Raw genomic sequence first — 26,176 nt, 5'->3', positions numbered from 1 at the left:
TCGCATCTTTTTCTGTTGAATTTGCTCATTTAGTGTTTGCACACGGTGATTGATTGTATTGAAAAAAAAATGAAGAAAGTATATCTCGCTGCTATAGCAGGTATGTACGAATATATTTATATTAGTTATATATATAAATATATTAGTTATGTTACATATGATAAATATATTAAGAATATATTTATATAACATGTGTGTGTGTGAATATATAACATTTATATAATATCAACAATTATATATTAAAATAAAAAAATTATATGTAAATAAATATATAACATATATTATATATTATATATGTATGTAAATAAATTTTTATTTCACGTTAATTCACGTAAAACAAATTTTTATATCAATTGGAAACGAAATTTTTTAAATAAAATTTACACATATTTTAGATTTGTTAATTTTGTTTATATGTCTAAAAAGAGATATTTGTACTAATATGAAGCAATTTTTAATAAGACGTTTTATTTTGTAAGGTAATATTGGCATGCTATCGGTCGGCCAATTTTTTGGTTGGGCATCGCCTACATTACCGAAACTGATACAAGACAAGGATGCTGAATATCCCGTGCATTTGACTTTCGATGAAGCTTCTTGGATAGCAGCTTTACTTACGCTCGGTACAACTTTTGGCAGCATTATATGTGCATTAGTTGTGAATACTCTTGGACGAAAAAACACCATGTTGTTCGCAGCTGTACCATCAATAATTGGCTGGTTAATAATAATCTTTGCAACGTCACCGTGGGTAATTTAAACTTTTTATATTTTTTGATAGGCACACACATGGTATTTTCTCATAGAAATACGTATCATAGTGCAAATCTTGAGATTATAAATGATTTTTATTTTGATGTTATTATGTTATTAATATCATAAATGTAAATCACTTTTATTCTTCTTTTAATAAATTATATCAGTACGAAGTATAGTTGTATATTGATACTTTATATTTCTTTTTTTTAGTGATGTAATTAAGTTTTATATAATATTTTTATAAAACAATATTCTTATACAACAATTTTGCTTTCAATTTTACTTAAATTTTTATTTTTAAGAATCTTCAGGACATTCTTATTTCGTACTCTCTCTCTCTCTCTCTCTTTCTTTTTTTTCTCTTTCTTTTATTAATTAATATTAATATCAAGTATCTTGAATACATATATTACACCTAAGTAAGTGTCAAGACATACTTACGTGTGTGACGAGACATTATAAAAGTGTATGATATATTAAGACATGTAGTAATGTTAGAGATATATTTTTTTATACCATAATGTTTTTTATTTCTTATTTGATCTTTAGATGCTGTATCTATCGAGAATTATATCCGGTCTGGCCTTGGGCATTGCTTATACGGTCACGCCGATGTACCTGGGCGAAATCTCGCCGCCAAAAATTCGTGGTAACTTGATATCCATGCTGACGGTCGCTGTAAACATGGGCATTGTCATCGAGTACACGATAGGCCCATTTCTCTCAGTGAAAACTCTTGCTCTCGTGTCTCTGGTGAGCCCATGTTTGTTTATAGCAGTTTTTCTCTGGGTGCCAGAATCGCCATATTATCTAATGTTACGCAACGATAAGAAGAGAACCATAAAGTCTCTCGTTCAATTAAGAGGTAAAGAAGATGTTTACAAAGAGGCAGATCGTATCGAAGAATCCATAAAAGCAGATTTCGTCAAAAACTCGGGTTTTCGGGAACTTTTATTTGTGCCGAGTAATTGCAGGTAAAATATTCAAGGTTTATCGTCTGCTAACGATGATTTGATTGATTTAGTGAAGTGTACACAAATTAATTTTTCTTATCTGCCTGTCACTGCAAACATTTGGTTCTAAAACTTGTTTAAATAAACTGTTTTTATAACTGTTCTTATTTGTTTTTTTTGTAATATTTTTTCTTTATTGTTGAAAAGAAATCATAAAAATTTCTTAGAATATCAGAATTTTTTGTCATTTGGGGCACAAAATGTTTTTATTAATACATCTGTTAATTTTTTAGAGCATTAAGAATAAAAGTATGTCTATCTATATTTCAACAAATGAGTGGCATACATGCTATATTGCAATATGCCGAAACAATCTTCAATAAAGCAAACACCAATCTGGAGGATAAATATTTGACCATGATACTAGGTACCGTACAATTAATCTGTACAATTGTCTGCATGTTCATCACCGATCGTTGCGGTAGAAAGTTGCTCCTGATAATTTCTTCTATTGGTTCAGCGTGCTCGACCGCCATGGTCGCGACGTATTTCACTCTGCAATGTTACGACGTGGACACCAGCGTGCTGGAGTGGTTACCTGCTATTGGTATATTTATGTATATAATCATGTATAGCGTAGGTCTGGCTCCTTTACCATCTACCATAAGCGGCGAGATTTATCCAATGAATGTGAAAGCTCTTGGTATTATGTTGTCACTAAGTGTAGCTAATATTACTGCTTTTCTTATAACAAAGTTATATGCAGTTTTCGCTGACAACATTGGCACGTACGTATCATTTTGGATATTTACTGCGAGCAGTTTTCTCGCCTCTTTGTATATTTTTTTCTACGTACCCGAAACCAAGGGTAAGACTTTGGAACAGATACAGGAAAAGTTGAATAAACTGCCGAAGAAGTGAGAAAATAGATCAGAAAAGAAGTTACGTCGCGATCTTTTAATGAAGAACATTCAACAAATTGTATTATACATTATTCATTTATGTATTATATATTATACATTTTATTCCTAACGAACCGCTTTCTTTATATTAAAGAAATGGTTTTATTTCTCAAATAAAGATAATCGCGGTTCTTTACGAGCAATTTAGTATTTGCTCGCAAATAGAGCTCGTAAGAGTATTTTTATACATGTATTTAAAAATCAAAATATAATAATATAAATATAAAATAAAGTTGACAATTTCAATCTAAAATATCTCAATAACTTCAACCAACAATTATTTACTTTGTAAATTGCTCATTTCATATTTCACGCACACAGAAGTATTTATTTTAGAAAAGATGAAGAAAGTGTACTTTGCTAATATGGCTAATGTGTTTAGTTGTGCAAATTCAATTGTTTAGTATATAATTTTAATTGCTTAATTGGAAGAATCCACACACTACATATATCTATGCATATATTTGTTATTCTAGTATTTATATTGATTTTATAAATAAAAACAAACAATATACATATATCAATATTTCCATACAGGAAAACATAACGTCCATCTAATGGATGTTTATAAATCTTTGTGACGTTTAATAAACATTTAATAGAAGTTATATAAACTTTTGTGTGAGTTATATGAAAATCAATTTTTGTGCGTGAATATAACTTTATTTTATTAATTACATTGTCAATTACTTAATCAAAAATTATTAAATCAAGAAATAACTTTTGTGCAACACTGTGTGTATGTATTTTAGTAATAATAAATTTAAATTAAAAAATATTATACGAATTATTTTTTTCGTCTTTGTTTATATGAAAATTAGCTACTTATTACAGAGTAAATATTTTATTAAGATATATTATTTTATACAGTAGAACTCCAGTAATTTCGAGCATTACAACTTCGATTTTTTCTTTATAGGCGAGCTAATACGTTTTCCATTCTAAAAGTCTAATGCCCGTTTCCACCATCTTCGATTAATTTAATCGATCGATTGCTCATTTCAAGTCAACCGCGATTGGTCATTTCAGTCAATCAACCAATATGATTGATCGACTCCAATTGGAATAATCGATAGATTAAGTTAATCGAAGATGGTGGAAACGGCCATAAAACAAAGAGAACCATATATCTTTCGTCTTTTGTTATCAGTCAGTTGCTAACTAGAAGGGGAAAAAAATAATTTCGAACTTTAAGAAGATGCGCTTGAAATTACTGGAGTTCTATTTTGAGAAAAAAAATATTTACTTGAATAAAAAAATATTTACATTAATTTTCTGATAAAAATTGACAAATAAAGTGTCCTAACTTCTAACTAGTAAACAGCATTCTAACGTAGCGAAATATATATTAAAAAGAAAAATGTATAATACTTTATTTTAATAAAAATTATTTTTACTATGTATATGTAATTATATATATTTCTTTAATTATATATTTATTGCATATATATTTCAGAAACTTTAAATATAGTCTAACACATTATTCAGGATTAATATTAAATTATCAGTGTTTCACAATAAGATGTCAGGGTACATTGCTGATAAGACGCTATTATCTACATTGAGATAGATATGTTTTGGTATATATAATATCAACTTTGATTTCTAAGCTGCTTATTTAACGTTCAACACGGTGAAGTGATTGATAACAAAATGAAGAAAGTTTACCCCGCTGCTGTTGTAGGTAAGTACGTATGTCTATACACATATACAGTAGAACTCCATTTATATAAATCCGTAATTTGCTCGTGAAATTGTCAAAAAATAATAAATCAAAGGGCCGAAACGAGCAGTAAGTACAAGGTGTTAGTGTATGAAAAGCAGTTTTTTTATTAAAAAACACAACAGACGTTTCGGTCCATGGGTTAGGACCTTCTCCAGTGAAACAAATTAATCTAAACAAAATGTAATATAAATAAGCGCAAAGCTTCTTCGTAAAGCAATAACAGAATTCAAACACAATAAAAAAACTCCATTTATATGAACCGGAAAGAAGACAAGGAGTTCACATAACCGGGTAGTTCATATAATAAGAGCTCACCTACTTCTCTCATCATCTACCGTACGAGCGTCGCCCGCTCTTATTATCTGAACTATCGACGGTGTTCAGATAATAGGAGTAGACATTCAAATTATATAAATTCAATTGGTTTCATTTTATAACATTTTATAAAGAAGTAGCACTCTCACCAGTTTTTCAATCTTTTTAGTATATTGTTTTTATTAGAAAAACTAAGTACAGTTCGTTTCTTACGGTTTGAACTATCAAAATCTATGTTCGTCGTGAGATACGTCGTAAGTTTTCAACTTTTACTTTGAGACTAAAGCGTAGAAGTGAGATTAATTTTGAATAGAAAAGTGTTTTGCACAACATATGTATCGTTAATGTTTACATTTTAGACATTATGCAACGCTCGGCGATCAACAACTGAGCGTCGCAGGTCGTCCACTCCTGAACTCTAGCTGAACTCCTATTATCTGAACTACCAGCAATTGTTCAGATAATAAGAGCTCAGCTAGAGTCCAGGCATTGCACAAAAATCCGTTTATATACCTGGAGTACATATAAACGGAGTTTCACTGTATTTCTTTTATATTCTTGAAGATATATATGTCAAGTTATAATTTTGTATTATATTATTTCATATATATTTTAAGTAATAAAATTTCTACATAAAGTTTGTAAAACAAATTATAAATTAATTTTATTAATTAAAGTTTTACATTTGACCAGTAAATAACTCGTAATCTCTTTAAAAAAAATCTTCACATATGTACAAATTATTTTTTTCTTCATTATAAAAAAAGATTTATACGAGAGAGATAATTTTGCTATTATTAGAGAGAGAGAGAGAGAGAGAGAACACTATTTATTAAGACAATGTTTTACAGCTAACATTGGAGTACTGTCGGGCGGTCAATTTTTTGGTTGGGCATCGCCGACATTACCTAAATTAAGACAAAATGATACTGAATATCCTGTGCATTTGACTTCGGATGAAGCTTCTTGGATAGCATCTCTTATTATGCTTGGTACACCCATAGGTGCAATTATCTGTGCACTTATCGTGAATATCATAGGCAGAAAAAAGACTATGTTAGTTGCAGCTATACCATTAATAATCAGCTGGGTGATAATAATCTTTGCAACGTCCTCATGGGTAAATTAAAACTCTTATATCGGTAGATACGCAGTACTTTTTACAAGAGCAAAAAAAAAAACAAAAATACAAATCAGATGATACAAATATTGCGGAAGTAAAACCATTTTGCGAGATTTATTGTTTTATTCTTTATTTGATTTGCAGCAGCTGTACATATCGAGACTTATATCCGGATGTGGTACGGGCCTCGTTTTTACAACTGCGCCAATGTACGTGGGCGAAATTTCGCCGTCGGAAATTCGTGGTTACTTGTTAGCCATATTTACAGTAGCTTCAAGTTTGGGCACTCTTTTGCAATATACGATAGGCCCGTTTCTCTCAGTGAAAAATCTCGCTCTCGTTTCTTTGATAACTCCGTGCTTGTTTCTGATCGCTCTTATTTGGCTACCGGAATCTCCGTATCACTTGATGCAAATCAACGAAAAGCAGAAAGCCATAAATTCTCTCATTCAATTGAGAGGTACAAAAGACGTTTACGAAGAGGCAGAAAGTATCGAGCGGTCTGTAAAAGCAGATTTAGCTAATAAATCCAATTTTCGAGATCTTTTGTTCATAACAAGTAATCGCAGGTGAGATATCGAAAAAAAAATGTTGACTGATAACGTTTATTATATACTAATTATATATGAATTATTGTATTAATAATTTCTATCTATATTTACACGCGGTGTTTCAAGTAATACAAATATATTTGATTCCAAATTGTATTAAAACACTAAGTCAATAGAAATTTCGTTTTTTATGTATTTTATCAAAAATCATCTGTCACTTTACAGAGCTGTAACAATTGTAGTATGCCTTAGCATATTTCAACATACGACCGGTTTTATGGCTATAATGCAGTACGCCCAAACACTCTTCGATGAAGCAAAAACCGATTTGGATGGTAAATATTTGACCATAATAATAGGTGGCGTACAATTAATTTGTGCAGGCATCTGCATGTTCATCACCGATCGTTATGGCAGAAAGTTGCTTCTGATAATTTCTTGTATCGGTGCGGCATGTACAATCGCCATAGTCGCAATATATTTTACCCTCCAACACTATCGCGTGAATACTAGCGAATTCACGTGGTTATCCGCTATAGGTTTAATTATGTACTTTATCATGAACAGCGTGGGTCTTGCTCCTGTACTACCCATTCTGAGTGGCGAAGTGTATCCCATGAACGTAAAGGCTTTAGGCGGTATGTTGTCTTTGCTGGTAGCTACTCTAACTTCTTTCATCGTAATAAAACTATATGCGGTATTAGCTGATAATATTGGCACGTATGTACCATTGTGGATATTTTGCGCGTCCGGTTTTCTTGGTGCATTATTTACTTATTTTTACTTACCTGAAACTAAAGGCAAGACTCTGCAGCAGATACAGGAAAAGTTTAAAAAATCATCGAAAAAATGAAGAATTATTTGAATATATTTTTTTTATTTTTGTGCTGTTGAAATAAAAATATTATTTCAAGATAAAGTCGAATGTCACGAGAGAGCTGGAGAATAAGCGAGGATGCTATATGTGCAAAGATAGAGAAGATAGAGAAATAGATGTAGAATTTTTGCGTGTTTAACAATTATTTATATTGTATTGAGTGCTACTCGAGTTTTTGCGCGTTTAACAATTATTTATATTGTATTGAGTGTTACTCGTGTGTGCTCTTTGTTGTTATTCTTATCCCGCGAATCATCAAGTAATATACAGATTAAATAACAAAATGTGTTGTGCGGAAAGTTTTATTTTAAATTAAGCTAGATAATTTTCTTTATACATAATATAGATGGTATAAAATAAAATTATATATATTTTATAAAGAACATAATTTTTATAGCTCCCTAACACTTGTAAAAAAGTATTGTGTTTTTATTCTTTATAATAACATTATATTCTAAAGAAGAATAAAGTTTTATATAAATTTTTTATATTTATGAAATAATATATGCATAAATATATAATTATACTGCTTTTAATGTGTTCTCAAAACTCAGTAATAAATAAAAAAATAAACAAACACAACATTCATATATATATAATTCTATTCTTTTTATTACAGAACTCATATGTGAAATTGTGTTGACACACATACATATGTATATAGATAATGATCACGCGCGCGAGTCATAATAATGATATTTATCAATTCTTCTTTTACTCAACATTTTTATCAAAAACAATTATTAGTTGCGATTGTTTTGTAATGTAGAAAATTTCTATAAAAAAATTAATAACAAGACAAGTAGTTGTTGCGATACGATTGACGATAAATGTTTATCGATTCTAAATGTGAATTGCTTTATTTTCCGAATCTATTGCACACCATGTATTCATTCGCAAGTTATATTATATTTGTCTCAAAACTGATAAAAATAATTAAAAATTATGTAATTAGATAAAAAGTACAATATCAAAATGGTGCAATGTCATCATCAACTGATAAGATGTCATTATCTACATTACAATTAAGATTTAGATGTGGTAGATAAGCAGCTATCAATGTTATTCTCCTAGGTAAACTGCTTATTTATCGTTTGCACGCAGACACGATTGGTAAAAAACGATGAAACAAGTGTACTTCGCTGCTTTGGCAGGTATGGTTCTACTTATTATCTTAAGAGCATTTTGTATTATTTTTTTATTTATTTATGTATTATTTCTTTCTTCTTAAGAAAATAACATATAAGTGTTTCTAAAAAAATTTAAAAAAAAATTTGCTATATAATGTACAAAGTATTTTTTTTTTTACTTTTATAACAAGTATAACTTGTATCGTAAAATTAGAAAAATTTTTATTATAAAATTGTTTTATAAGGAAATCTTGGTATGCTGTCAGTCGGTCAATTTTACGGCTGGCCATCGCCAATGTTGCCTAAACTAATAAATGACAAGGACGCTGATTATCCTGTGCATTTGACTTACGACGAAGCTTCCTGGATAGCAGCTCTATTCATGCTCGGTGCACCCATAGGTGCAATTATCTGTGCACTTATTGTGAATATCATTGGCAGAAAAAAAACCATTTTATTTGCAGCTGTACCATCTTTAATTGGCTGGTTAATGATAATTTTTGCGACGTCACCATGGGTAAGTTTAAAACTTTTATATCGATAGGTAAACAGAGAAGTGTGCACCATATCGTGCGGTTCCAGGGGAAGTATTTCTCGAAAATTTCTTCTTCGGGTGCTCCTACTACCGCGCGCCGTTTTTCTTCGATCTCTCGGGCCACTGCGGAGACCGAAGGAAAAATTTTATTGCTCCTACTACTGCGCGCCGGTAGTAGGAGCAATAAAAAGAGAAATTTCCGGGAAATGTTTCCCTTGGAACCGCACTTCTCTGTACTGGATATAGTATCCACGTTCTTATATTTTACAAAAACAAAAACAAAGTCATACGAGATGATACAAGTATTGCGTAAATGTAAAAACGTTTCTTAAGCTTTTATTTTCAGTAAGATTGTTATTAAATTACAAATAATATTTAATGCTTTCGATTTCTTTGTTTTTCTATTTTTTATTCGGGTTTTTCAGGAACTGTACATATCGAGATTCATATCCGGAATAGGCGTGGGCCTCGCTTATACTAGTACGCCGATATATGTAGGCGAAATTTCGCCTTCAAAGATCCGCGGTACCTTGACAACCATGGTAGGATTTGCTGCATCCGTCGGTATAACTATACAGTACATAATAGGTCCGTTTCTCTCAGTGAAAAATCTCGCCTTTGTGTCTTTGACGTTTCCGTGTCTGTTTGTGATCACTTTTATATGGGTACCAGAATCTCCGTATTATTTGATAAGAAAGAACGCACACCAGAAAGCTATAGATTCTCTCGTTCAATTGCGAGGTACAAAAGATGTTTACAAAGAGGCAGAGAGTATCGAGCAATCCGTAAAATCAGATTTAGCTAACAAATCTAGTTTTCGAGATCTTCTCATACCTAGTAATCGCAGGTAAGATATTTAAGTATTTTTAATTATTATAAGTTAATGGCAAAACATGTTCAATTATTAGTTATTGTTAAACATATATCGGGAAATAAAAAAACTTAATTTCAGATGCATTAAAAGATAATAATAATAATAAAATAAAATTTATGAAAAACATTAGAAAATATTTACGAATAGTCGAGAGAATAAATCTTTCAATCGAGAAGCAAATAATTTGTTTTATTTTTACAGAGTTCTAACGATTATGATGTTCCTCAGTATAATTCAACAAGCAGTCGGTGTTTTTCCTATATTGTCATATAGTGAAATAATCTTCAATGAGGCGCGTACCAATCTGGAAGGCAAATACCTTACTATAATATTAGGCGTCATGCAAATGATCTCCGCAATCACTTGCATGTTCGTTACCGATCGTTTCGGCAGGAAATCACTGATGATAATTTCTTGCATCGGTGTGGCGTGCACGATCGGTCTGGTCGCAACATATTTCACTCTGCAATATTATCACGTGGACACCAGCGAGTTTGCATGGTTGCCCGCTATTGGTGTACTCTTGTACATAGTTATGTCCAGTCTAGGTCTCACTCCTCTACTGCCTACTTTAAGTGGCGAAATATTCCCCATGAACGTAAAAGCATTTGGTGGCATGATGGTCTTAGTAACAACTACTGTGATCGCTTTTGTCATGGCAAAAATACATGCGTCGTTAGCATATAGTATCGGCCTCCACGCACCAATGTGGATATACTGCGTGTGCGGTTTTCTTGGTGCTTTATTTACTTTTCTTTACTTACCCGAAACCAAAGGCAAGACTCTGGAGGAAATACAGAAGAAGTTTGTAAAATCATAGAAAAAGTGAAGAAATGTTTAAAGAGAAAACATTTATGGTTACTTTTTCATACATTCATGAGAGATCAAAAGAAACATAAACATAATTCATTCCATACGAAGCTCATATCTCACCTGAAATATAATCTGTGCCATAATAAAGTAAAACTTTTTTTACAATATATATTTACAATAAAACCGAAAAAAGCTGAAATAGAAAAGCTTAATGTTTATCTAGTGAACAATGCTATATATATATATATATATATATATATATATACATATATATGTAGCGCATAAATGCATAACAGTTTTATATTTCTTTTTTTTTACCAAAAAAACAATTTATCGAGTACGTATTTACAGTAATTACACGCGTCTTCACAAATGCGCAGAGATATACAACAATCACATATATTCCAACTGTTAACAGTTATAAATAATTATTCGGGGATATCTATACATGTAATATTCACGAGTCGTGAATGTGCTCTTCATCGCTTGAGGGCGAGGATTGACTGACCACGATCGTTATAGTTTCCTTGGATTTCAGCCAAGTCTTTGTAGCATTATCACTCTCGAGTTTTGGCAAACATTTTTTTGAGATCTCTGTTGCTGATAGCTCTGAAATATATGTATGTATTAATATGTATATACATATATACTGCCTATAAACATATATATTGCTTATGAACATACATATTGCTTATATTCAATGCAATATATTACCCCTCTATTTGATCTACTGTATGACAAAATTAAACAAAGGCAGTAGCATGTGAATTTTACACGCTCCGACGCACTTTAAATATTAGTTTGAGTTTTAATAAAAAAAAAAAAAAACAATTTATTTTATATCATTAAACAAATATGCAATATGTAATTAAATAATATAAATATAATTTTGTAGTTTTAGATGTATGTGGTTTTTAATTACAACCAATTTTTGAAGAAAATAATAAGATCTATAACTCGATCTTTTCAACTGCCATACACACATTTGAAAAGATTTATCTCAAAACTGCAACATTTTACTGCGAAATATTCTACATATATTGCAGTTGTCAAAATTTTTCGATAATTTTTGAAGAGTCGAAGCAAAATTGTTTCGCGCGCAATTTCCACTGACATGCGAGGAAATCCGTGACAAGTGAAATTGGTATCGTGGTTTAACGTGGTCGATTTATGAAAATGGTTTTGTGTGCGTCGCGAAGTAAACGCGACGTTTACTCTCTGCGGTTAAAAAAAAAAAAAAAAAAAAAAAGGCGCAATGTTTCTCGTTTCTCTTGTCAGTTTTATAAACTTATTTTTAGTTCCTTTCTCAAAAGACGAAGCGAAAAGCGCATACCCGGCGTTTCTATTTGACCGAGCGACGTTGATGTATCTGGAAATTGAACGTGCTTTCTCGGTAACCGACCCCCGGTGGTGGAAGTTTTCTCCGATAAGAGAGGGTTGTGACACGCCGTGGGACTTTGAGTCGGTGTCGCTTTTGTTTCGTTGTTGGTTGCGCCTCTTCGTGAACTTAGACACGACGTAGTGGCGGTTGTGGTCGGCGGTTGAGTTACGTATCTCACTACTGGAACCTTCAAGGGGAACTATATGAGACGTAGATATATTGCACAATGAAAAAATTTTCTAAAATCTTATCGCAGAAAAAAATGATAAAACTTGAAAAGCTTGTATGATAAAAATTAATGTTTAAAAAAGAAATCTCTCGAAGAATTTCCGATGCAAAGTCTCTCTTTGACACATATAAAAGAGACTATAAATGTAAAAGAATTTGACACCTATACAATCGATTTCTTTGATACAACAGAATAAATAATATAACACAGTTATTCCCTTATTTCATTCCATAGCTTTCGGAAGACACTCGATGATATTTTTCTTACGAAATTTCTATTAATCAGCACCGAAACTACGTCCGTGCTTAACGCGTCGTGTTATGATGATATCACCATCAAGTCATTTATTATTATTACAGCTCGTATATGAAGCCTCGTGTTGAGTCTGAGAATTTATCTATTATTTGACAACTGCTTCAATACGCATATCCGACAGTTATACTGTTTAAATTACAACTGAATATAATTCACACACTTAACTTTTTGTCCCTTATCCCACTGTTCCTCCCTCTGCGAAACTTTCGGAATACTGACCCTATATTCGTAGTCGTGCGCAGCAGTGCCGCGACCAGCTAAATATTCTTGGTACTGCGAGATGACACACAATAGTGAATATATCTGCAACAAGAGTTTTTTTTGTGTTGATATAATAATTAAATTACTTCCAACAAGAAAGTATATGCAAGTAACTAACGTAAATTTATAAAGAATTATTTCTTTGTGAACGTGAAATCATGTGTTTCTAATTATTTTTTTACACCAATTGAAAAAATACGTACACATGTCTCATACTTACGTTTAAAGAGAGTAGAAAGAAATTTAACGTGTACAGCATAAGTATTGACGGTGTGAAGACGAGCTGCAACAAATTAGGTTTATGATAATTACATACGCAAAGTTTATTTTTCGTTTGCATATGAATATACGTGACATATCTTTTATCTTGTTTAGAGTTCTTAAGTTGAAAAAAAGACGTAAATATATTTATATCTGAAGTCCGTTAAGTGTATTTTTGAAGATGCTGCTACGTATATAGTACAGTATATTATTTTTATAAAAAAACTGCTAAAATTAATTTCAATATTTTTTAGTCGCAAAACACAGCAGTCTTAAAATATTTATGAGCTTTTTAAGCAGTAGATAATTTCAATTCATAAAGTTTAAAGTTTACGTTGCAAATTTGATTCAAAAAAAAAAAAGAAATGAACAAAAAAGTAATTGTTACACATAATTTTTATATTTAATACAAAGGTTTAATAAAACTTCGTGTTATATTATAGAAGACTTTATTAAAACAAAATGTAAACTCCGTGTTACATTATAGAAGACTTTATTAAAACAGAAAAAAGAACAAAAACTTAATATAACATGATTTTGGAATAATTATAATTAATAAATATGAAGTATAAATTAACAATGAATATAAATTTTAGAAGTAATGCATGAAGAAAGTATCGATTTCCAATGAATTATATGGACAATAAGATTAAAAACTTTGCATTTTCAATTTTCTTGCTTGTGTGTCAAGGTTTTACGCCTCTTTTCCAAGTTTTTAAATTAATTTTTTTTAATTAATTGACTTTCAATGACATTTCTACGGTTTTACGAAGGTATAACTAAGAAAAACTATATTTTAAATTAAATACTAACCAAAGCGTGTTATAGCTTTTATCAATCGTGCAATTCAACAACAATTAGATTAATCCTTAGTGTAGAATATAATAAAAATGAGACTTTTTTTTTTATAATTTGTGCGTTAATACAATTAAAATACAATTACAATTGAAAAAAAAACACTTGATTTACATACTCACTGTTGCAACAAACACATATATTGAATGTGACACATCGAGAACACCGCACGTAACCACCGAGATCATCCATGGGATAAGTAATGACTTATAATCCTGAGAACACATATTTATAACACACTTGTGTGAAAAGAAATGAGATATTCACACGAAAGAGAGCCTTATATGAATGCAGACGTGTGCATAGCATCTTATAGAAATGTTTTCTAGTAAATTTTTTACTTAGCGTCTTCGTGAATTTCAATTACTCTTTTAACTGCAAGTTTTTTAATACGTATTATAACGACGTACTGCATTACCAAATAAATTATGTTGAAACGTAGAAATGTAATACACATAAATATGTAAAATGAAATGAGCAAGTGTATTTTTTTGCCAAATTAAACGCTTTGTATCACGCTCGTAAAAAGACGTCTCGTTATCAGCGTTCCTTTTGCTATTAATATTCATGAATATACACTTGCATCTAATGAATTCTTCTACCACGTGGATATCACGGTTTGTATTTTATTAATAATATTCGTCATCAAGCGAGTTACTCAAAATAATTAAGATTTTTAATGCGTCTCTCTTGCAATATAAACCGCGAGCTTTCGCTTCTTCGCCTACACGTATGATATTTATCGCTCGTAATAATAATGTTGCACACGCAAAGCAATGTTACATTACACAGCACATTGTTGACGAGCGCCATTGTGCATGTTGTTGCGTGAAAACTCTCGCTGATTAATACGAAAGCAATATATTGATGTGTTGTAAATTGGAAAAAAAAACAAATTAAGAATATATACGTTTTTTTTTCATCGGCTTTAACGTAAACTTAATTGTGTTAATATAAAGATAAATGTGAATTTTCGTTGTGAGAGCGAAATTTTTAATATAAATATTTTCAACTTACTAATTTAATCTAAGTTAGAATAAAAATATGTAATTATAGGAATAATAATTTTCCATAAAATCTCGTTAGATTAATAAACTTGTTAAAAGCATAAACAAACTGTTTGTTCAAGAAATATGTCAACTTTACGTTACGATAGAGATATTATTCGTTTAAACGGTATTCGTATCTCTCGGGAATAACACGTGCACATACATTTTATACCTTTTCATACCATCCATTTGAGAAACAACGTTAGTAGTGTTTTATCACGTGGAGAGTAAAAGCAGAAATATTCTCTAGTGTGGGTTCTCGAGTGAGGTTGATTTTAATGATAAATTTAATCCAAAAAAAAAACCAGCTATAATAAAGTTTACGTTTTTTCAAATACTACTATTCGCATCGTGTAAACGCTAGAACGCTAGAACTAAACTTTTGACTATTTATTTACTTTAAGATACACGAAAAAAAATAGTTTCATAAAATTATCTGTCTCTCTAAACAAATAGTAATACATCATGTAAAACAGTTTTGTTATTTATCTATCTAATGGTAAATACTAGCATCTAATGCAACAATTCAGTATGAAAATAACAATAAGAATAATAACAGAAGGATCTACGGAGCACGTTATCTAAATTCATTTCTCATAATATATTTTTATTTGATTTCTTCTTATTTCAAATTAGTAAAAAGACAACGCTATTAATCATATTCTAACGGACTTAATAATATATACTGAAATTTCCTGCCTACCTTGTACAAGCCGTATAAAAGAAGAAGACTGCACACAACGCCACAGCAGGAGCAGACAAGCAGCATTCCGTTGAAATAAACCGTCGCTGAAGCAATACAAGCAAAAATCGTTTAAAGCAAAGCTATAACTATTTCAATATATAGGTAGAATTTCGAAAAACTATTCCATGCATGACGTGAAAAATTTGGCGAAAAAAATCAGACGTACTAATGTCTCACTCTATGTATATATAGAAGAATATTATCTACTCTATCACATATCTACTTACTCGGCGATATGGTCCCCGATTCCAGAATGCTAATTGATTCTGGCAGGGAGACATCTCCCTTTAAATACTGATTCTCATCCCGAAGGACTCTGCTGGTCATCAGTGCTAGTAATGTAAAGTATATCTAAAACCAAGTTTTGAAGATATTTAAGATAAAATGCGATATACGCCGAGATGAAGATTTATTAAAAAAACTATTTTTCGATTCGAAACAGCAAGTTAAAACGCTACAAAATAATTTTAAAATATTATTGCTACGTTTGGTAAATAGGCCGAGAAGCAAGTTGGGAGATTTGTTGCAAATATCTCAATAATCGAAACGTGTACTCGGGCGTGTTTTTTCATGCTTGCGTAAGGCTGAGTACACACACTTGCAACAGAACATAGTAACTGCAACACCGTTGTAAAAACCATCATAGACGTAATGTTACTCACGTACACAATTTGAGAAAAATTGTTACACTCGCGAGTATATGCCACGATCACGGCGGAACGTAAGAACGTTCTTGTTCGCTCGCGACGACGACGTTCGGTTCGAGTAACAATTTTTCTCAGATGTGTTTGAGTAACATTATCATCCGATTGTTTTTACAACAGTGTTGCAGTTATTATTACTGTCTTGTTGCAAGTGTGTAGCCAGCGGAAGAAAGCGCAAAAACAGAGATTACTGTGCGCTGTATATATCGGTCTACTTTCAGCTATCAACGGACCGAACATTTGGACGTTTTTTGCACCGAAAGTAAATTTATTAGATGTTCTGTTCTTTGTAATTTATGCAATTATAAATTTCTAAAAACTAGGAAAGTTTTTTTGATAAGTCATAGTGTAGTGTTTTTTTTTTAATTTTAATACACGCTATTCGTATACGCTATTTTTACAAGAGTTTAGTTAATGAAGTTTTGATGAGTTATTTGTTAGTTTCACTAACAAATCGTTGTTATCTATAACACCGAGTATATCGGATATAAAACGTGATCTATAAAGTCTACATAAGTTTTTCTAATAATTTTTTATACATAAATATCTTACATGTGTATCACGTCTTTTGTAGAATAGATTTTGTAGATAAATTTGTAGTAGTTATATATCTATTCAATATCGTTTTTTTATTGTATATTGGTTTTCAATATAATAACGTACAAAAACGTTTACTTGGTGCTACACTTTTGATATCACTTCTTTTGTGAAACAGGGTTTTAGAAAAAGAAGGTTTTGTAGCATTTGTAAACAGGTTTTTCGAGAAAAAGAAGTTTTTGTAGTAAAAAAGAATGTTTTGTAGTGTATAATTTTGTAGAACAGGTTTTATAGAGAAAGCATTTTTTGTGTAGTATTAAATCAATTTTTAATTTATTACTATAATAACTATTTATTACTTTAATACTTTAATAACAATACGTGTTGTGCGTGTACTTGGCGCCTGTTCTTACTTTTTTTTGTTAAAAATTTTATTTACAAGAGTTTAGTTAATATAAAAAAGTATATGAACATCGATATGGGATTAGAGCGGGCCACCTATAAAAGTTTGTTTCTGTAGAGATTGGCTTTTTGTTTTTAATAAGTTACTTTTAATTTTTCATTACATTGTTAATCGATTACAATCTCACGATAAATTTTGTTTAATTCTTATTGTAAAACGTTGAGGTTTTAATTCTTGTTAGGTAAACCATTTTACATATAATTATTTTACATATTTTTTAAATATGAGATAAAAACTTTAATAAAAACTTAATTAATGTATCTAATTTTATTTTTAAGCAATATATAACCCATATTAGACACAATTATATTTATTAATACTTATATTTATATTTATATGTATTTATATTCATTAATATTTTTATCTCAACTTACTCTTCGGAGTGATGCAACACGTCTCATAGTTGAAACATGTTGGGTCACTCTGACTGTTTTCATTCAACATATACATTTTTACCTGTGTATGAAATATTTTAAGAATTTATGAGTGCTTATTTCTTGAGTTAGATAAATACATGCTATCTTTTAAAACAATTCTTTTTATTAATTTATCATAATTTTGTGTGGATTTATATTCGAATAAAAAGTGACTCAACTAGTTCTGCTTTAACCTATATTAATTTTAGTAAATATGTTAAATTTGTTTCAACACATACTTTACACACACACTCGATATATTGGAACACATTCAATTTGGAAAGTTTACAAATTAACCGCAAATTCTATATGTTGAAAAACATTAAAAATTACGTCATTATATACAAACTAATTGCACACAAGAACCTCAACGCTCTGAAGCGCTCTGACTCATGAGAACCTTGTGTGCGCACAACAAATTTTTTGGTCAGGTTTCTGGTTCAACGTTGTTTATAGAAGAGTTTTGACTTCAAAATTGTTTTACAAATGACAAACAACGGTGTTTACGTGTCTCTTTTTTTTTTTTTTTTTTTTATTATCTCGCGAAACATCCTCCGCCGAGTGCTTCCCGCAAGTTAAAACTCTCGAGACTCGTGAGCGAGCAATTTAATGATGTGATCAGGAAGGATGGAGAAGCAAACAACAGTTCGGCAGTTTCTTCGCCCACTTCAAATCGTGATTGCGGTCGAATCGCGATCGTTCCCTATTTCTCGCGTCGTTTAACTTGTCCAAAGTAGATTTTGCGTGCAAATTACTGTCAAGAGTATCGTATTCAGCCACAAACAATCGTTCCAGTCTGTTAATTGCGAGGGCGCGATCGATACGTACTTCAATTACTTATAAAGAGTGTCTGACATTCCGTCGAATCGAAACGAATTTGTCATTGCTTTCGCGCGTCGTAAGAAAATTTATTTTCTTTTTGCGAGTTTTTCACGTAAGTGGCGTAAAAAACTTCAACGACGATTTGTCTTAGTTACGTTAAAACGATACTATTGGAAGGATTTTCAAATGTTTGATATTGATGCCGAAACGCAATAAATGTCACGATTCTCATCAAAGCAATTTGTTTATTCATACGTGTCCTTCTCGTTATTTCGCATTACAGTTGTTTCTCGATATCGAGAATCAAAAGTATCAAAAGGATCACGAGGGGTTATTGCGAAAAGACCTTACTCTCAGAGAGAAAAGAGACGATTGTATGCCAAATGACATACATATACATACGCACTTGAACTGGTAACAATCTGTGATTGCGCGTCTGGCCAAAGATTGCCGCAAATATCGCGTGATCTTTTTCAAAAACCATTTGCAATCGCAAATGTTATAATAAATGGCGAAAAATGTAAGATATGAATTTTAAAGAGGTAATCTTCCGCACGATTTGGCGAAGTGATTTAACGAAGAAATTTAACGAATCGATGATCCTATATGAGTGGAAAACATCTCGTCTTTAGCTTGGAGAAATAAAACGGAGAGCGCGCCGTGTGTGAAATAACAAGCGATGGACATAATGAATGTTTTTGTGTGCGTGTGGTTGTAATCAATCGTGATACTGATAATTGGAGAGTAGGATTACTTGGATGGGAGCGCAAAAAGCGAGGAATGCAGATAGGTACTATGGCCGTCAACGAGATTTATCGATCGGTGAGTGAATATTTATTTTGCTCAAGAGAGATGCAAAATGTCGATTTATCTTGTCTTTCTCTTTGATAAAATATCGAGAGAAATCTTCTTAATAAATAGGGTCGAGCGCGTTTTTCATCAATGTACAACGCAACGCCGCACGAAATATCTTTTGAAATTATATTAAAAATCTGTATGTATATTTATTGCAAACATTTATTGACAGAGTATAAACACCGTTAAAAAATCGCGCCGTATATTGCGAGCTGAAAAAAATGTAATGGCAATATTTATTCAATTTTTAACAAATTACACACCTTTCGCAGAATCGTTCTGCCGAAGTTGGGAAATAGCGCTAAAAGGATTAAACGAAGAGGTATTGTGCTCTATTAGGTGGACAAATTTCCCAAGGGTTTATGATCACAGTTTGCTCGAGGTGTTTGTACGTAAATAGAAACGCGCGCACGACGAAAGCTCGAAACTGTTTACAGAACGCAATATTAATTAATATTGCAACGACTTGCGTAAGCATATCACACGCTGCTTTTGGTGCTCCGAATTAAATGAGAACGCAAAATCACATCGTCACTCCCTACGTATAATTACATAAGTGTCACATACGGGATTTTCAGTTTTATCGCATAGCGACACTTAGAAAGTCATATGTTCTTTATTATATCTCACCAAATATTAAAAAAAAAAAAATAAGGAATGTATAAACGATCGTGTGAGCCGTTCGCTGGATGTTGTTCGGAAATATGCGTGTGTGTATATATATATATATACGTGATATTTTTTTTTAAACGTATATATACACAGGGTGACTCAAAACAATCCTTTATCCTTGAAAATACATATTCTTGACTAAATTCTAAAACAATTTTTATTTGACAAAATTTTGTTTGAAACTTACTTTTTGAGTTATTAATAAAAATAGATGACTTACCACGAGTCGGATACTATAGAGGTAGGCAGGGATGGCGCAACTGCTCTTCTCTAAAATTTGCGTTTTGAAGTTACGGAATTATACCGTAGAGAGAATGACGACATATCGTCGTAATACGACGTTGTGTGTGTCACATCGTGCACAATGTATCTATGTTAAATATTACACAGTTCGTTCATGACATTAATGTTTTCGCTATTAAACATATGCGTCACATATTTCAGTGCGCAATTGTAACACATTACTCAGAATAGTACTATCTAACGGTAACGAATTATAATTTATTGTGGCATTTAATAATACAATTGAAATTTCTAATTACACTTATACCAAAACTACAAGGAGAAACTGTATTAACTTTTATGTATAAAAGTATAATTGGCGCGCGCGTACATTTATTTAAAACAAAGAAAAAAGTTAAGAGGATCTTGCGGCGAACTTCATTAAACCGACCAGAATTGCAAGCTATTCATCTCAAAACATTATTAATTCGTGCTAATTTATGTAGAAATATATAACAAAAGCGGGCAATTACTAAGTATATCTCTCTTTTTTTCATCTTGCTTTAGCTCAGTTAAAATTGTTTGAAACGTTTAAATAAAATTGCTTTTAGCGATTTCGCTTTGTCATGTCATGTGTTTTAAAGAAAGAGCTACGCACACTCTTGTAGCAATAAAAAAATATACGTTTAATTAAAATCAAAAGACGCGTATATCTATATTTAATTAAAATTTTAAAAAATGCAAAAAGAACTAATTTTATTCAAATTTTAATTCTTTTCTCTAAATTTAGAAAAGCATATTTTGATTAAAATGTGCAACACGGAAGCATTTAATTTACAAATTACAAATAAATCTTTAATTTATATTCATAAAATCTAATATATATAATATATATTCTGTATAAATAATCAGTTGTTTACAGCATTACGTATAAATAATTATTGTCAACACACAATTTATATTCAAAATTACAATTACATTAAACATTTCCAAAATAAAGTGTCTTCGAATACTGTTATTTTTAGCTGACACACGTCGCGATCATATCGTAGATGGACGTTATTAATCATTTCGACGCGATGGAGTCCCAAATCGAATTTTCCCGTTATTTTCTCTCGCTCGAAATGCCGCAGGCCCTTAAATCTCCGAACGTCTCGTTTTTTGCAATGCGTTTCTGTGCGCAACGAAATTAAAAGAGCTCGAAGGCTCGCTCGCACAAAACCATGCACTGAAGGTCGAAAGTAAAATTGAGAAAAAAAACGGAAAAAACGCGTCTCCGAAGCTATCTCACCCGCTAGTTGACGCGCTGTGTCCGTGATGTTCACGCTGAGCGAACGTATTACACGTCACAAGCCTTCCTTTCAAGCTTGTACACGAACTTACACACTTGAATTTTCTTTTACAGATCAATCAAGCAACGCGCTCGCCAAACGGACACTTTTATTAAACTTCGCCAATCCCGCAAAAATCGATTTAAATGTAAAAGTCAGATGAAAAATGTATTTTTTTTCAACGAGATGTCGAAACAATAATAATTAAATTCTAAATGATAAAAGAACAGAACAGATGTAAGAAAACACATGTTTTATTTATGTATAAATAAATATTAAATAATATAAATAAAACACGCAATCATTACACACAAACATCTCACAGAGGTTGGTTTTGTTTTTATGTATATTTTTTTATTGTTTTATTGACGTACATATTTGTCACTTTTACGTCGGGAGTGTTGTTGCTAAGCGAAGTTTCGAACGGATGTCTCGCGATATTTGAATTTTTTCTATTTGTAAGTTTTGATCTATTTTTTTTTACTTTTCTTTCGTCTTTCTTTCTTTAAATTTGTAATTTGGACAAAAAACATATACTATTTTTGTAATTTGATATTGTACAGGAAATTGATATTTTTTCTGATTTAGAGATAAAAATGTCAAATTCTTCTTGAATAAGACACGCAATCGTTACACCTGTGTTTGAGCTCGTATTGACCCTATTTCTATCATTTTTGAGTTTACATTTCTTGTTCGCAGTAATTAATTGTTTCAGAGAAAAGTCTGAATTTTGGTGAAAACCTTTTAAGAAAGAGAAGAAGAGCAAGTTTAGACGTAGAAATACTATACATATAGTAGAGCTAGAACGTCCAAAATTTCGGCTCTTTGTGTCAGTTAATTACGGAAGTTAGAGTGGGAAAGACACTAGTCAAAGACTATTGTCGCAGTGAGAAATCAATGCTGCTGCGTACTACTAGTAAAGTATGTAATGAGCTTGCTGTAATTTGCGCGCCTCCGCGCAAACTAAATTTCGCGGAAACTAATAAAACAATTACTTGAAGTTGGGTAATTGGAGCGTGTTTATCCTGCGACAATCAGTAACTGCGATGTCGATATATTCGCAAAATAAAACCTGTAAAAACATAACACGTGAATCGAACGTGGATTACAAAAGATGATATAAAAAAGCGAAGCAAATAAAGGAAACTAGTTTTCTAGCTTTTTTTTTTATCCGGAAAATAATTTAGAGATCGATAAGGAGGTTAATGATAATTAGATTATGTTCTGGAACTTTAGCAATTATAAGACAGAGGTTACTCGATACGCTTAATTTCGTCTGCCTCTCTCACCTAAAGCCTCGTAGAAACTCACTCAAATGGCTTTTGCATAACTTTTACGCACTGTATATAACAATTTGTAGATGTATCATTAATTTTCGAGATACCAATCTAATTACACAAACTTGTTACATAATAGTTTAATGAAGTTTACCTCACGCTTTTCAAGATCAAACGCTCCGTCTATTTTTATACTTTTTATAATTTCGAAAAAAACCAATTTTTTTGCGCGTATATACTTTGAACGCGGCAATAATGTATTTGCGCAAACATGTATCGTCAAACGCATGATCGATGCTCTTGCGCAGATGACTGGATAATATACAAAAATTGTTTTGTGTGTACACACCGGAAATTAAATTCTGTAATTTATTTTATTTATTTTTATCGTGCACAAACGTTCAATCATGTTTATAGAATATTTTTATAATTTCAATTATTGAGATGAGAGAGAGGAGTTTTACCGCTTACTTTTAAGATAATTAAGGATGCAAATATATGAAATATAGACAAATCTATGCATTGGTAATTTAAATGATTTTTTAAAAATAAAACTAATTTTTTTTCTCGATAAAGAAAAAAATAAAAGTGGATAATCTTTGCACGATAGGGAGAATACACTTGAGAAAAAAAATCCACAAGTCTAATACGCGTGTTTGTACAATAACTCGCCCGCGTGTGTTCAAACAAGCTTTCACTGATATCGCAAGATAAAAAAAATTGCTTTTTTGTTTTCTATTGTTTTGTTAGTTTCTGCGAAAGTGTGATCGAAAAAATTGCCATGTATATATGCATATATAGGAAAAATACAAAAAATGTGCTTACGCGAGCATTAATACGTGTACCGTATGCATATTTCTTGCTATATTCCCAGGAGTATATGCCAAGATCAATAATAGTTAGCGACTCAGTGATGCAACTGAAGTGCATACTCCAAGCGCGATGAAATATCTATTATTAATAGGTTGCCGATTGCGATAACAATAAAACGTCTAATATTACGCGCGCTATATGAGTTACACTACAATAGCGGAAATATAAATTGTCTGATTTTTCTTATCAAATATTGTCTTTATGTTTCACATCTAATGTTTTACGATCATCTCAAAGAATAATAAAACATCTTCTATAATTTTTTCAATTCATTTGCGATTCATTTTATACTTTATAAAGAACCAGCACCACAATATGCTAAAATATACATAGCAGCGCGTCTCAAGGAATGGAAGTTCTCTGAGTAAAGAAAAAAATTTTTATATCGAAGGTAAAAGATATAACGAAGAAACAAAATTGTGTAAGCTCTCTGTCAAGAAAGAAAATTCCATGGATATGATAAAAAATGTACTTTTACTTACTTTCCTTTTACAAGAGTTAGATCTGTAAAACTTTGAGAGCCGGACTCTAAAAGCTTCAACTTTGAGAGAGAGAGAGAGAGAGAGAGAGAGAGAGAGAGAGAGGGATTCAAAACCGTCGTTAAAAATGTTAGTGTATATTTTCACAGAAGTTTGAATCACACACATGATATCTAGGACATTTTAGACAAGCTTATTAAGAGTGAGTTTTACACGCGTCATTTGCGTTATGACGTCATGTCATTCTATCAGCTGCCGCTGTAACTGCATATGTCGTTAAAGCTCTGCCCCCATTCAATAACATTCCGTTGTTCTTTACGAGTACTCTCAGCGTTTGGCATTGATGAACACATTTCATAACGATCCTGCAGCTCGTTCGCAACATAAAGAGGTTGCATTGTTATTCCCGGATATTTTATGCGCAAATTAGACATTTGCGTAATTCTTGTTTCTCACAAAAACACGTATTTATCACATTCTGTATATTTTGAGATGCGACATACCGCATTGCGATTGAAATATTTGTATTTAAATTGTTTTGAAAAAATTTATATTAAAAAGTATTATATAAACACACATTATTGTAATAAATTCTCATCGCAGAATTAAAACGTAGCACGGTTTTTGACCGGATATGCATGAGTTTGTGTTGGGAGACAGTTTTTGAAACTTAAAACAATTAATCATTATACGTATAGCGATACTGTACGATTTATCATTGATTCGTATCACTACCTCGCGTACTCCGTATTAAAGTAGAGAAATCAATCATTGGACATACACTATTATTGCTTATCAGATACAAGTTGTCAGGCAAATTGATTATGATATAATGACAAATTATATGCATTTTATCCCGTTCTATAAATACCATAAAAACTAGCCGTTTCATTATTTTTTTTTTTCTTTTTTTTTCTTTTTTACACGGAAATAAAACTTTGGGTAGATAAAAATACCATAAAACTTTGTACTTTTTGAAATGTTAATTTTAAAACAATTATACTAAATGCAAAAACTATTTACTTTCACGCGTAATACTGAATAACTCTTTGATAGAGCGAATTCTAGGCAATTTTTAACCTGTAGTTTTGATGATGTATCGGTTAAAAACCTTTTCCATCAAAATCCGCTGTCGGAGCGTTAAAACGCTAAAAAGCCACAAATACTGTGTGCTTTAACAAATTAAATTTGCATGGAAAATAATACATTTATAAAAAACAACTTCTAATGTTTTATTTACGCTTGCTTATGTTTATTGCGATTTTTCTATACACGTGTCACGTTATTGCAATATACTCACCGTAGTATAAATGGCACAAGCGTAACTGCCTCTGCGTACGGAGTGCCAACAGCAACAGGATTGCATGATAGCCATGCTGTGAGCACATGTATAGATCTTCTCGCGAAGTTAAAAAAAAAAAAAAAAAAAAAAAAAACAAACAAACAAACAAAGAAACAAACTGTTGAATTTCTTCTCTCGTGAATTTTCACTCGGTGATTTTACGTAAGTGTCGCGCGCAGTTTTTTTTCAAGTTGCAGACGATCGAAAGTCGTTCGCGTAAAGTGTCATCTCTTCTCGCGAGTTTTCCTCAGCGAGATCGAGACGCGAGATCGCACGAGGATGGCTCGGCGCCGACTGTTGGGTTCTCTCTCGCGAAATTCCCTCCGTCCGGAGTTATCTCGTCGCGTAAAAAGCCCACCGGCAGCGACGCCTGCGCAATTGTATAATACTCCCCATCATCTACGGGGTGCTTTTGTAGCCCGTGAATACGATCCGCTCGCTGACACGATATTATATTGCTATTGCTACA

The 26,176-nt window shown here is 31.6% G+C and overlaps 3 protein-coding genes across 6 annotated transcripts; 2 read left to right on the top strand and 1 right to left on the bottom strand.

Moving 5' to 3' along the window:
* Positions 1-54: 54 nt before the first annotated feature.
* On the top strand, positions 55-3,097 carry LOC109854392 (facilitated trehalose transporter Tret1-like). Its single transcript, XM_020427440.1, has 4 exons — positions 55-100; positions 480-751; positions 1,309-1,733; positions 2,006-3,097. Exons 1-4 carry the CDS (start codon positions 70-72, stop codon positions 2,631-2,633), a joined length of 1,356 nt encoding a protein of 451 aa, XP_020283029.1. The 5' UTR covers positions 55-69; the 3' UTR covers positions 2,634-3,097.
* Positions 3,098-4,294: 1,197 nt separating this feature from the next.
* LOC109854384 (hexose transporter 2-like) lies at positions 4,295-10,785 on the top strand. The gene is made up of 8 exons (XM_020427428.1): positions 4,295-4,358; positions 5,567-5,835; positions 5,983-6,407; positions 6,615-7,239; positions 8,222-8,228; positions 8,642-8,913; positions 9,357-9,778; positions 10,007-10,785. The coding sequence occupies exons 1-8, from the start codon at positions 4,328-4,330 to the stop codon at positions 10,623-10,625; spliced, it is 2,670 nt and encodes an 889-aa protein (XP_020283017.1). The 5' UTR covers positions 4,295-4,327; the 3' UTR covers positions 10,626-10,785.
* Positions 10,786-10,864: 79 nt separating this feature from the next.
* LOC109854393 lies at positions 10,865-25,989 on the bottom strand. Of its 4 annotated transcripts, none has more exons than XM_020427441.1 (8): positions 25,666-25,989; positions 15,942-16,065; positions 15,673-15,758; positions 14,043-14,135; positions 13,025-13,087; positions 12,709-12,846; positions 11,952-12,198; positions 10,865-11,227 (listed from the first exon to the last, which is right to left on the bottom strand). In XM_020427441.1, the coding sequence occupies exons 1-8, from the start codon at positions 25,738-25,740 to the stop codon at positions 11,076-11,078; spliced, it is 978 nt and encodes a 325-aa protein (XP_020283030.1). In that variant the 5' UTR covers positions 25,741-25,989; the 3' UTR covers positions 10,865-11,075. The 4 variants fall into 4 exon arrangements, with proteins under 4 accessions (XP_020283030.1, XP_020283031.1, XP_020283032.1 ...); XM_020427442.1 differs by having other exon boundaries at positions 11,952-12,186; XM_020427443.1 differs by having other exon boundaries at positions 12,763-12,846.
* Positions 25,990-26,176: the final 187 nt, after the last annotated feature.

Source organism: Pseudomyrmex gracilis, unplaced genomic scaffold (assembly GCF_002006095.1).
Source record: "Pseudomyrmex gracilis isolate BER0280 unplaced genomic scaffold, ASM200609v1 scaffold_64, whole genome shotgun sequence".
Classification (NCBI taxonomy): Eukaryota; Metazoa; Arthropoda; class Insecta; order Hymenoptera; family Formicidae; genus Pseudomyrmex; species Pseudomyrmex gracilis.
This window is presented reverse-complemented; position numbering and strand designations above follow the sequence as displayed.